Here is a 13127-nt window from a genome sequence, read left to right on the forward strand (position 1 = left end):
GTGGCATACCGGAAGGAAATTTGAAGGTGAATGTTTTTCGTACCGAAAGATTTTTTAGTATTAAAAAAAAAAACACTTATAACAGTGTAAAAACTAATTCAACAATGAATGTTTACAGGTCGGACTCGATTCTACGTAGACTCGATTATTCGGCGTCTCGATTATCCGTGATTCAATTATCCGTAAATTTGGACTCGATAGGATTTTTTTAAGTGATTCTGTTAAAGTTGAAAATAAAAAAAAGTAAAAGTTATTCAAGTGTTATTGTTAGTTGTTCCAAGTGTTTTTATTCATGGAGTTAAAAACTTTCTCTCTCTCTCTCTTTATTTCGACTGAAATTCCATAACCTCTGAAGGCAAACGATTTCAATCTGCCCTATGCTGAAGTATTGGACATGATCTCATCGTCTTCTGCCATATCACTTGGTGGACACACATTTGACGAAGAAATCGCTAGATTCGAACAAGTATCAAAGTCATCATAGAATGAAGAATCATTATTGGGACCCAGCAAACATTTTTGTAGGTGTATTTCTCAACAACTTTGTTACACGATTCATGTTCATTAAAGAATGATCGTATAAAACTCTAAAAAATAGCATTTACCTACCCAAGTGGAGGTAATATAAACATACATATTTTAAAATTCTGTCTAGAGCGATAAAAGCTATACAAATTGGACGATATTCATCACCTTATTCGTACATTATGAAAGTTAGCAAGAGAGCACAAGTTTTGCTCTCAACTCATGCAAACCGTTGCCAGCGTCAATAGTTTTTTGCTTCTCTCATTGAACAATTCTTTCAAATCAACCATCTGCTTTTTATCTGATTGCACTGCTGCTCGCAGAGAGGGCCACAAGGTTGTTTATTTGAATCCCACGCGGGAGAATAAATTTGCAAACATGGCGGACTTTTTATCATATTCGATTTATACCGACTTTAAGTAACTATTTTTACGATCGGAATTGGTAGGAACTGCGATTCGCTTCAACATTACTAACGACTCAATCTATCATTTCTATGCGATTTCTTCATCATTTATTACATCAAACTGAACGTCTTTATCTTGAACGCTGTAACTCTGTTATTTAACTTTTGTTAAACTGGTGTTAGTCGCCCTCTCATAAAAACCAGGAATAAGGCTGCAATGTGCAGCTCTCGAGAACGTTGCATCTTTAAGGTTAATTTTTCTAACATTGATGTCATATTCTTCAGAACAACTAATAGCTCTTCGCATCAGCCGATAACAGGATTTGATCATCTGGATAATGTTTTGTTAGATCGGCTGAAGTAAAGATGCTGAAATTGAACCATCGACGATTAGGAGATCTTCAGCTAAATATACAGCGGGTTGAACATTAGTCCAATCCTAGAAGGGTTTCTAAAGCCGTGATCTTCATAACAAGCAGATTTAAAAATCACTCTTTAAAATGTTAACGAGTCATCCACGCGGTTTTTTGAAGCCACGAAGTACACGGGAGGTGGCTGTAATTTGGAAATAAAGCCTACTCTTGTCTGCCTGCTTTCAAGAAGAATTTTAGATATAGTGAAAGTAGTTTTGTGGACCTTTTTTTTGACTGGATCATCCGTTGGATTCGATTATCCGTTCCGAAAAAAATGGAGTGAACGCAGAATCCACCCTGTAATGAATCTCTCAAGCCCGACGTAATGTGACGGATTTAAGCATCTTTAGGTTATATAGGTTTCTTCAACGCTTTTCGAAGCCACTCCTAAGAGTAAACCCCTTTAACAGCGTATGGAGAGTAAACTTATTTCAGGTAAGTACCTTATGGTTATACCATAATTCTCGCAAGGAAGAGTCTATCCGAGATTGTAGAATGCATTAGTTTCCAGCGAGTTTATACCCGAAGATTGCCTTGAGAACTGTTTGCGTAGTGGAGATGGTCCAGGTTAGACCAAAGTGGATGGAAGTCTTAAACGTTCTACGGGTGGCCTCTTTCTGAGTTTATTAGCCATCCCGGAATAGTGAGCGATGCCCTATTATGTAACAATAGAGACTAGGACAGCTGCAGAAGAAGATGTCGTTGATCCCCCATGACGTAGACAGCATCGAAGACTACGTTTTAGTACGTTTCCCATATGCAGAAAATAGTGGCATCACCTTCTCAATGGGAAAAATACCATGAGTTAGTGTTAGATGCTGTCAACGTCATGGGCCATTTTCCCCCTGAAGAAGATAGTGGTAGATCCACAGAACGTATTCGTGATTGCAGACCAAAGACATTTTCTCATGCAACTTTTACGCTTCCCCAATGTAGTCCAACATTTTAACGAGCTTACAGAAAAAAGCCCTGTAGCGATAGGGCGAGACTTCAACGCTTAGGAAGTGATCTGGGGAAGTAGGTTGTTGGAGGCTATTACTATGTCTAGGAGTGTTGCGGCCAATCAATGGTGCCGCTTATGGATGGACCTCTGAAATTGCCGAGAATCGCGATGGAAGGCTGAAAGCCTAGCGGCGAGAATCAAGAGACGCCGTTTCCCGAACATATAGAGTAGCTGTCGTTATTAAGACTAGCAAGGAAGTTGCTACAGGGTGCTATTTCAGAGAGAAGATGACAACTCATGAAGTCAAGTCTATGGATTTGACCATAATAGATTTGGTAGCATTGGATATTTCAATTTCCTCAGCTTGGAGTTCAGAGACGCATGAGTGAATAATACTTGTTGTCTGGTAGAAGATCCAAACTCAGTGGTGTAGGTGGCTGTACAGACCATTCCGGAGTAGTGTTACCGCGAACTGGCTCGGTAAGGGGTATTTCTCCAAAGTGTGGAAAAATCCTCTCAACCCAATTGGCGATCTGCAGTGATGATCGAGAGAGGAGGCAGATCTACAGTGGAATGGAATGTGGAAGAATACGCAAAACGCACAGTCAAAACAAATGCAAGCGTTCTTCTCAGTGACGTTTAAACGCACTTCACCGCCCGGGATGTATCTGAGTAGTGCTGCTTCCAACGAGGGAAGCAGCGGAACTTAGACTTGATCTTCTTCGCAATTGACCTTGTAGGAATGGGGTAAATATCTATCGGTGGATACTTTCTAGGTAAAGAAGCCCAAAAAACAGGTCGAGCCTCTTGAGTCGGTGTAAGAAGGTGCCGTTTTTCAGTGTTAAAAACGCAGGTTTCAGTGTTTTCATCCGTCTTGTCGTTACATAACTACACAATTCATTAGCGATTGCTATCGTCGCACTGCCCACTTCTCATATTCCCTAACCGGGAAAGTACTCATTTATCAATAAGTACTTTGATACTCTTACCCAGAATATCTGGCAACACTGTTGTGTTACCACGAACCCAATTTGGGTAGTCTCGCCTAACCGTGTGAAGATGAAAACATTTGTACCGCGTTTATCATCATCACCTGTCATCAGCAATCATTGATCCGTTGTTCTCGATTGCAAATTGGACACAAAGCATGTGGAGAACCGATACAAATCGTGTGTTGGTTCCGTGCGATACAGCAGAAATCTTCTACCGATGGATCGTTCTGATCGGCGTAGGAAACCATTTTCTGAAGGATCCGAACGGTGAGTTTCAACAAATCCTCTCAATTCGCCAATCGAGAATGCTTAACAGCTTCGCACATCTCGCCCTTGATAACGACTTGGTGAATGCATCAACTGGCTGATCCTCAGTAGAGATGTGTCGCAATGAAAGCTGACCGCTTCTTACGATCTCCCCGATGAATGCAAGGGATGTTGTCCTCCTTAAACGTGGAAGGAGTGCTAACCACACCCAATTCACCTAGAGAGATTGCTAGCCACATACCTTCTTTGATTGAATGGCAAAGAGCTCCTATCTCAGCCTCGGTCGAAGACATACTGACCGTCTGCTGACGTTTTGTTGACCACGAAAAAAGATTCCCGTAAGAAGATCCGTGTTCGCGTTTCTGCGCTATACCAACGCAACATCGGTCATACGTGTCGAAGGTATCGCAGAATACGCTTCAGGCCTGACCAATACCTATCCGCTGGGCTGGTTTGGTATTTACAAAGTGCGCTAACCTAAGCACTGATGTTCGATCTCTAAGATGACTGCAAACAACCGATCAGATCGTTGAACGGCTGCTCGGTGATAACCTCACCATCGTTCTGCTGCGGCCATCGAACATTTGTGTCAGAAACAGAATGGGTTTCCTGTAACCTGGGTTAAGCTAACCGCTTCTCAAATCTCGCTCTTATCCGTGGTTCCGGCACCCACTTCTATTGGTCTTGGTCTTCCAGAACCCTTAATTGTCTCGGCGCTTCATTTCGCTCCACATTTACGCTGAGTAGCTCTGAATCGCCGTCTGCGTCTCAGAGCCGGTTCCGGATTGACGGAATCTTGGCCATCATTGTCATCGTCATCATCGCTACCCTTGAAGTTGCTCTCGTTTCGCACAATACGCTGACTGGTGGCTGATAACCTCAGCGTGCGATCGTACAACATATCTCGAGTGTTGTGTTCTGGTAACCCCAGAAAAGCATCCTCTTGTAGCTATCAAAGCCCTCTCTCGGTGACTCCGAGAATTGGCCGGACTTCGATCGGCAGCCCTCGTCCTAAATGCCACAAAAATCAAGAAGTGGTTGAAATCACTGGCAACTTACCGTCGTCGGAACATCTTCCAAATATCGAAAACAAGCTCGCGCGTGCTAACCACAGCGCAGCTAAAAAGCACGAGAACGATTTTCTCGACTTGCAGCTTCATAGACTTTCGTCCAGGTGCGTCAACCCTTTGAACTTCCTTGGAAGGCAACCTTTAGCACTATGAGTTCAATTAGACTCTGATACGTTGCTGAAGTTGCTGGCAACTAACCGTCGCCCAAAACGACTTCTCCAAAGCCACAGCAAAGTGACACTGCTGGCTTGAATGAGCTCACGTGTGCTGAATGCAGCGACGTGGCTCGTGACGGCATCAAGAGTAACTCTCTCGGAACCCGACTTTGCAGCCTCGACCTTTGACGGAACCTCCTGGCTGGCCTGGGACATTTCGGCGATCCTTTGGCTGCTGGCTGATCCTCTGGCTCGTCTCTGGGCTGGCTTGTCCCTCTGCGCTGGCTGCAGCAGAACTTGCTAACTGCAAGTCTAATATACTTGAGAGTACCCCTCTCAATTACTCATAATTTTCCAATCTAGACGTATCTGGGCCCATAACCTGTTGAAAACCGTATGTTTCAGTGGTGGATTAGAGTTATCGTTATTCGTGTTTCGTCAGTCTAGTCGTTACATAACCACACAATTTATCAGCGATTGATATTTGTCACTTTCCATATTCCCTAACCGGGAAAGTACTCATTTCTGAATGATTACTTTGATACTCTTACCCAGAAGGGATCTGGCAAAACTGTTGCGTTACCACGAACCCAATTTGAGTAGTCTAGCTTACCCGTGTGAACATTTGTACCGCGTTTATTTATCATCATAACCTGTCATCAGCAATCATTGATCTATTGTTCTCGATTGCGAATTAGACATAGCAAGAGGAACCAAAACAAACAATGTTTTGGTTCTGCTCGTGGCAGCAGAAATCGTTTGCTGCTTTTAACGGATGCCGGAGGAAACCGTAAGTTTCAACATTTAGTAAACATCCGAATCGTAGTGTTAAAAGATCCGATCGTATGCTGTATCAGGCGTAAGTCTAGGATAAGCGCAACTCGACCGACACACGGAAGCCAGAAGAGCCGCGGAGCCATAATACCTAGTGTTGTCAATCATCACCTAAGAGTATCCGAGTATAGACGTTTCCTAATGATCGAAATTGTGAGGATAAGGTATGACCTTCTGTTTAATGTGTGTTTAAGATGTAGTGACTAAAAGTGTTTCAATATCGTCGAAGAAGATTGATTCTCAACGGCAGACAAGGCTTTCGAATCGCTGTAGGATGTCGTCAACGTCGGGAAACATACGATTCCAAGATAAGCTACTCTCGACCGAAACACGATGGACAAAAGTGACAAACGTCGAGTGATTCTGATGAGATGTCGGGTTTTGAGTCGTTTGAGAAGAAGTCAGGCCTAGAGTCGTCGGGAGGAGAGGTTGGTGTATTAAACCCCCAGTGAGTACGAGAAGCTGAAGTAACTCGGAGTAATGATTGTCAACTTATTGTTCTAGTGAACATATCAAATACTGTTTTAGATTCATTGACCTAAATAATGCCGAACTTCTGTGGTTCAAAGATCATCAAAAGAGATTCTAGCTTTGTCGAAACTTCAACAAGCAGGAGCAGCCTTGGGCATACGTCTTAAGATCTTCTGTACCAGTCTGAAGTTGTCGAATGCGAGGGTGTGTAACAGCTTGTTATGTTATTTGGAATAGAAAATCTGATACGAATGTGTTAGGTATGAGAGAGGGGGGGTGGAGGACGATCCCTCCCAAGTTCCTAACGTGTACAATCAAAAATTCTCACCAATTAACCATGACATTGGGGCTGTTACAAGGCAATTTTAATTATCTTTACACAAACTCATCTATCATTGGGCTTCAGCTGGTACACCACTGTGGATTATCGCTAGGTTTCCGGTTCCACCCTCGATAAGACAATCGTTCTGGAACACTCCTCAAAGCAGGCGGCGGCCTAACTATAATTGAACAAACCGCATTCAGCCGGAAAGAACAGCAACCATTGCCCAGAAACCGGCCGTCCGGAAGGCTTCCGCCTTCAGTAGCAAGAGTACAGACATGCCGGATGTAATGTGTGGGTTTTTCTTATCTTCGGAGACACCTCTCGACCTTGTCGGCTGCCTCAGTGGTAATATATTCGATGACTTCCATCCCCCTCGAATGGTGACTCTTGGAGCTGGAATCCCAAAATAGAGAGAAAAAAGACCCGAAAACAACTAAGCAACGTGCCATCCCAAAACGAGCGCATTGAACCGTAAAAGAAAAATGGGAATGGACCCAAGGAACAAATCTCTTCGGACCAAACCAAACTGGCTCTCTCGGAATGTGCCGGAATCTGGCCATGGTCCTGGAAATGGACGTCGTCGTCGTCTTTGTTGGTCCCCGTGGGGGTGATAGTTTGGGGGAAACAACATTTTCTTACTTTTTTCTTGCCATTTTCTCTCGGCTGCTCTCAGATACGTTTTCCCCTAAGGAAGGTTTCGATATGTTTTCGAGAAATCCTATCCGATTTTCTCGAATGGAGTTTGGCTTGAGGGCAAATTTATTTTCAGAACAGCAAAAGTTCGTATCCGTAAGCTTCCGTGCGGATTGGAAGTTGCTCACCTTGGCCAGTACAAGACACAGATAGTTTTGTAAGACAAATCCACGTGTAGGTGATGATATGCTTTTTTTCTCATTTTATGCTTTTTTCCATTACTTGGATAGGAACGTTCCAGTGGGACGTGAATTTCATCCGTTGAAATAGATAGTATTGAAATTTTCACTCATATATTAAGTTGAGAAAAACAAAAATCTTCGCTCCAGTTCTACTATTACATAAAAAAATTTCTTACATCAACACTCCCTTCTCAAAACTGCCAGATATCTCTGCAAGAAATATGTTTGTCGCCCAACACCTTCTGGAAGGTGTTCACCTACTACTTATGTACTACTACATATGGGTTCTACTTACATGTCTGAAGCAGCAGGGCCATCATCAGCAGCAATGTCGTCAGGGCCTGGGCCTTCGGAGATGCCATCCGCCCCCGCGACGCCTTCCAACGGCGGCCGGAGGCAGCATCCGTTGCAGATAGTTTATGCAGCTTAAGTCGAGGTTTCATGGCGACCGTCGAAAATTTGCAGGAAGCTACGATGAATTTTCCACAATTTCGAGAAAGGTTGTGCTGAGGGCGAAGAAAAAAAAAAGAAAAAAATTAGATAGGAAAAATAACATCGTGCAAACTTGAAGAATAAACTTGTAAGAAACAAATTACAAAACCTAATTTGAATTGATCAATCGAATGTGTAAATGAAAAAGATTATCAAATCTCAGATTCAAATTTCATATTTAGATTTCAGATTCAGATTTCAGATTCAGATTTCAGATTCAGATTTCAGATTCAGATTTCAGATTCAGATTTCAGATTCAGATTTCAGATTCAGATTTCAGATTCAGATTTCAGATTCAGATCAGATTTCAGATTCAGATTTCAGATTCAGATTTCAGATTCAGATTTCAGATTCAGATTTCAGATTCAGATTTCAGATTCAGATTTCAGATTCAGATTTCAGATTCAGATTTCAGATTCAGATTTCAGATTCAGATTTCAGATTCAGATTTCAGATTCAGATTTCAGATTCAGATTTCAGATTCAGATTTCAGATTCAGATTTCAGATTCAGATTTCAGATTCAGATTTCAGATTCAGATTTCAGATTCAGATTTCAGATTCAGATTTCAGATTCAGATTTCAGATTCAGATTTCAGATTCAGATTTCAGATTCAGATTTCAGATTCAGATTTCAGATTCAGATTTCAGATTCAGATTTCAGATTCAGATTTCAGATTCAGATTTCAGATTCAGATTTCAGATTCAGATTTCAGATTCAGATTTCAGATTCAGATTTCAGATTCAGAATTCAGATTCAGATTTCAGATTCAGAATTCAGATTCAGATTTCAGATTCAGATTTCAGATTCAGATTTCAGATTCAGATTTCAGATTCAGATTTCAGATTCAGATTTCAGATTCAGATTTCAGATTCAGATTTCAGATTCAGATTTCAGATTCAGATTTCAGATTCAGATTTCAGATTCAGATTTCAGATTCAGATTTCAGATTCAGATTTCAGATTCAGATTTCAGATTCAGATTTCAGATTCAGATTTCAGATTCAGATTTCAGATTCAGATTTCAGATTCAGATTTCAGATTCAGATTTCAGATTCAGATTTCAGATTCAGAATTCAGATTCAGATTTCAGATTCAGATTTCAGATTCAGATTTCAGATTCAGATTTCAGATTCAGATTTCAGATTCAGATTTCAGATTCAGATTTCAGATTCAGATTTCAGATTCAGATTTCAGATTCAGATTTCAGATTCAGATTTCAGATTCAGATTTCAGATTCAGATTTCAGATTCAGATTTCAGATTCAGATTTCAGATTCAGATTTCAGATTCAGATTTCAGATTCAGATTTCAGATTCAGATTTCAGATTCAGATTTCAGATTCAGATTTCAGATTTCAGATTTCAGATTCAGATTTCAGATTTCAGATTCAGATTTCAGATTCAGATTTCAGATTCAGATTTCAGATTCAGATTGTAGATTCAGTTTTCAGATTCAGATTTCAGATTCAGATTTCAGATTCAGATTTCAGATTCAGATTTCAGATTCAGATTTCAGATTCAGATTTCAGATTTCAGATTCAGATTTCAGATTCAGATTTCAGATTTCAGATTCAGATTTCAGATTCAGATTTCAGATTCAGATTTCAGATTCAGATTTCAGATTTCAAATTCAGATTTCAGATTCAGATTTCAGATTCAGATTTCAGATTCAGATTTCAGATTCAGATTTCAGATTCAGATTTCAGATTCAGATTTCAGATTCAGATTCCAGATTCAGATTTCAGTTTCAGATTTCAGATTCAGATATCAGATGCATATTTCTGATTCAGATTTCACATTTAAGTATCAGATTCAAAATTCAGATTCAATTTCAATTTAAGATTCCAGATTCAGCTTATTTTTGTTATCAAAACACTGTTCCTTTGAAATTGTTTCATAGGATGTTAAGTTATGAATATTTTAACCTTCTTTTTTTTAGTTTTGGCCAATCTTACAAAATGCTTTTTATGGCTCGTTGTTTTATGAATGGCTTCAAATGCCTAGAAATGACGTATTGATAAAGTTTTTAAATGCTCTTTTTGTTCAAAACATTTCCAATCTTCGAGTTCGCACCAAAAGCGAAGATTCTCCACCTTTTCGGGTCCCATATTAATTTTCTTTTCTGTCGTTGTCATCCTCAAACTTAGTTGCGTTCCAATTAGCATCAATGAAAATCGCCGTCAGCTGAATCAATCATTTGTTTATTCGCTGATTAGAGCAAGTAAATGTCGTTCGTTTGATGTTCTAGATTGCCAATAAACGGTGACACTTCACCCACACCAAAAGCTTAAGAATAGCGTTTCGAATCGCGAAGGTTAAAGTTCTGCTCGGATGCCTCAGAAGAAGAGAACGAAACTTATGGCAACTGTCAGGTGCACACAAAGAGAGCGGTGCCTCAATTGCTAGCAAAACTTTCTTTCGTGGTGGGAAGCTCATCTAGCCGCAGGCCACAAGTTCCACTAGTCTCCGGTGCGAATGGGATTTGTGGGTCGGTTGATTTCCCCCTTCCGAGCTTCCGCTTCCACCCCTTCAATGACTGCTGCTGATCAAAGCGAAAACGAGCGTTAATTAGGAATTCTGCACCGCCACCTACTTTTGCCTAAGTAGAATATCTTGTTAACGCATTACGTGATAGTCATTGGGAATCGGAGCCCTGGAGCCCAGGATTTCGAGTCATGATTTGGCTAATATTTGCTGGAGCAACAGCTCCCAGAATGTTTCTTTCTTTTGTATGAAAGTCTGATTGGAGTAATGAGGGTGTTTTGGAAGGGGTGGGAAAAAAACGTCAAGAAGGTTGTCAGCTGGATGTCTCGATTTTTTTTGGTTCTCTTGGAAGATTATGGAAGCCTCTTGTCAGAAACTTATAACAGGTTTGAGTATATGGTTCACTGATATCAAGTTTCTAGATTAATTCTATCTTAATTCAAAAGTTTGTCAGAGCCAAAACATCCATGAAAGTAAACAACATTGCTTCACTTGAATGCCACAAATGCTTAAGCACGAGTCAGACTCGTTAAGTGTTTGCTTGAAGCATCAAGTTTTTACCACGAGTCATGCTCGTAATTGGTGATGGCTTAGTCTGTATCATTTCTTCTGACAAAACCTAGGCGAAAAATTTACATTAATCATGATATTTTTCCTCAGTTCCCTTATTCTTAACCACGAGTCAGACTCGTGATTTGATGCCAAAGAAATGTAGGCTCTACGTGAAACGTTGATGTGCACTTTTTAATAAACGAATAAACGAAAAACGTTAAATGAGGTCTCACTTTCGTCCACGAGTCAAATTCGAGCTTGAACCTCCAGTCCACGATTTTCCACGAGTTTCCTAATTCTAAGAACGAGTTGATTTGTGGTTGAAGGCCATAAAAAGTACACAGATAAGCAACTTATTCTTCATAATCGAGATAAGTAACATGTCAACTAAACAAAATCTAGACAAGTGTGTCAAAATTTACCACGAGCCAGACTCGTGATTCGTCAAAGGCTTGAAACAATTCTTAACATAAACTGATAACGAAACATGATTTAAAAAAAACTACATTTTTGTGAACATTTTATTTAAAACACACCCATCGGGACGTTAAATTTAAAAAAAAATCACACAATTTGGGTATCTTTTTCTTCGAAAGGTTAATAGAACCAATCGATTTTTTTCCATTCAAAACACGCAATTCAAGCTGTTTTCTGATCTTCTGCACGCCCATTTCTTCGTTAAAAAGGAAGTTTAATCGGAAGGATAGGTTGGGAGATCAATTAATTTTTTTGCTTCGTTTTCAAACGGAAAATCCCTTTTCCGGGGAAACTTTTTCTCAATTTTCTTTCTGTTTTTCTCTCCGTTCGGCTGAGGCCGAAATTGAGCGTTCAACCAAGGGATGCTTTAAAATTTTATCTATTTTAAGTGCTATTCCAGAATTTTAAACAAGAATAAGTATCGTTTAGTACTATTTAAAAATAAAATCGAAACGAAAGGCTCGAAAATATTAAATCCCTGCTCTTGTTCCTATTAGTCAAAACCATTCAAGCAGAACATTCGAAAACATTTTCCAGCCAAGGATGGCACAAGATAAACTTTAAGCCTGCTGCAAAACTCCTGCGAAGCAGCAACGTTCATCTTTCATCCATTGGCGGGGCACCCGAGACTGGCAACAGTTGGGAATTTTCGACAGTTTTCTTATTAACGAAGGATGATCTTGGCGCGACCCAACCTCCCCTTTTCGGCCTGCCTTCGTCGGCCTTGTTTCAGGTTTACACGGAGTTTGTGGGGCGTTTGCGTTTGAATAATTCGCCGGCGAAAGAGTTGTACAGTCAATTAGATTTGCCATGTTTTCTGGCTTCCGAGCTAATGAATTTTAAGGGTATATTTTCTTTGAAGTGGTTCGCTACGTTTTTTTTCCCTGTCTCTCGGAGAAGGAAACTTCAACCGGGTCTAAACTTTGTCAAATGGATGGAAAATGGGCTCAAATTTTCGCTCAGCCGTTTTTTGAAATGAGAAAAACAGACAGAAAATTTTATTGGAATATAATTATGATGAGAGTCAACGATTCCAACTAAAATTGCAAAACGAATTATATGAACGGATTTCCAGGAGCATTTTCAAAAGCCCACTTTCAAAATTAAGTTAACGTGTATTGAGGGAAATTTACAAACCATTAAATTAGGATTTATTTTCTACTCGTTTCTGTTTTTTCTACTCTAATTTTATGTCAAAAGAGCGAATTTTGTGCATCCAATTTGGACGTAAATTTACACCAAAAAATTAATAGCGTGTACATTTCTCAACAACTTTGTTATAAGTTTCATCTACATTATAGAATGATCGTATGAAACTCGAAAAAACAGCATTAACCTACCAAAGTGGAGGCAATAAACATACATATTTTAAACTTCTGGCTAAAGCGATAAGAGTACACGATTTGGAAGATATTCGACGACCGGGGAACTGAAATGATGGGAGCAAATTCGCCAATGATCACACAAATTATGCAGCTATTGATTGAATTTGTGGTAATTTGTGGCAATTTGTTAGAGAGAACTAGAAGGTTTGAGTTCAAATGAGAGAAAACAGTGCTCAGAGAGAGTGAAAATGTGCAAATTGTTGCAATTTGTGAAGCAGTTGTGGAATTTTGATCATATCCATTCCATATGCAAAGATTTTTCTCATGATTTCAATCATAAATCAATTATATCATATTCAATCACATCATAAATTCATTGGAACATTTGCAAAAATTAAGTTGAACTGATTGATAGCAAGTTGATCTTCAATTTGCAAAAAAAGAGCGAGCGAGGTGGTTAGACCAAGTGGAGCGTGATCTGGCGAACGTGGGGTGTCCGAGGAATTTGAGAACGGTTGCCAT

General features: G+C 40.0%; 1 protein-coding gene across 1 annotated transcript in view; it reads right to left on the reverse strand.

Moving 5' to 3' along the window:
- Positions 1-13127, reverse strand: part of LOC129738010 (cadherin-87A) — a 565342-nt gene that overhangs the window by 353987 nt on the left and 198228 nt on the right. Inside the window, exon 3 of the mRNA XM_055729186.1 lies at positions 7572-7782. Coding sequence (XP_055585161.1) covers positions 7572-7782 — 211 coding nt within the window. The remainder of the gene's footprint in view (positions 1-7571; positions 7783-13127) is intronic.

This window comes from Uranotaenia lowii, chromosome 1, assembly GCF_029784155.1.
Source record: "Uranotaenia lowii strain MFRU-FL chromosome 1, ASM2978415v1, whole genome shotgun sequence".
NCBI lineage: Eukaryota > Metazoa > Arthropoda > Insecta > Diptera > Culicidae > Uranotaenia > Uranotaenia lowii.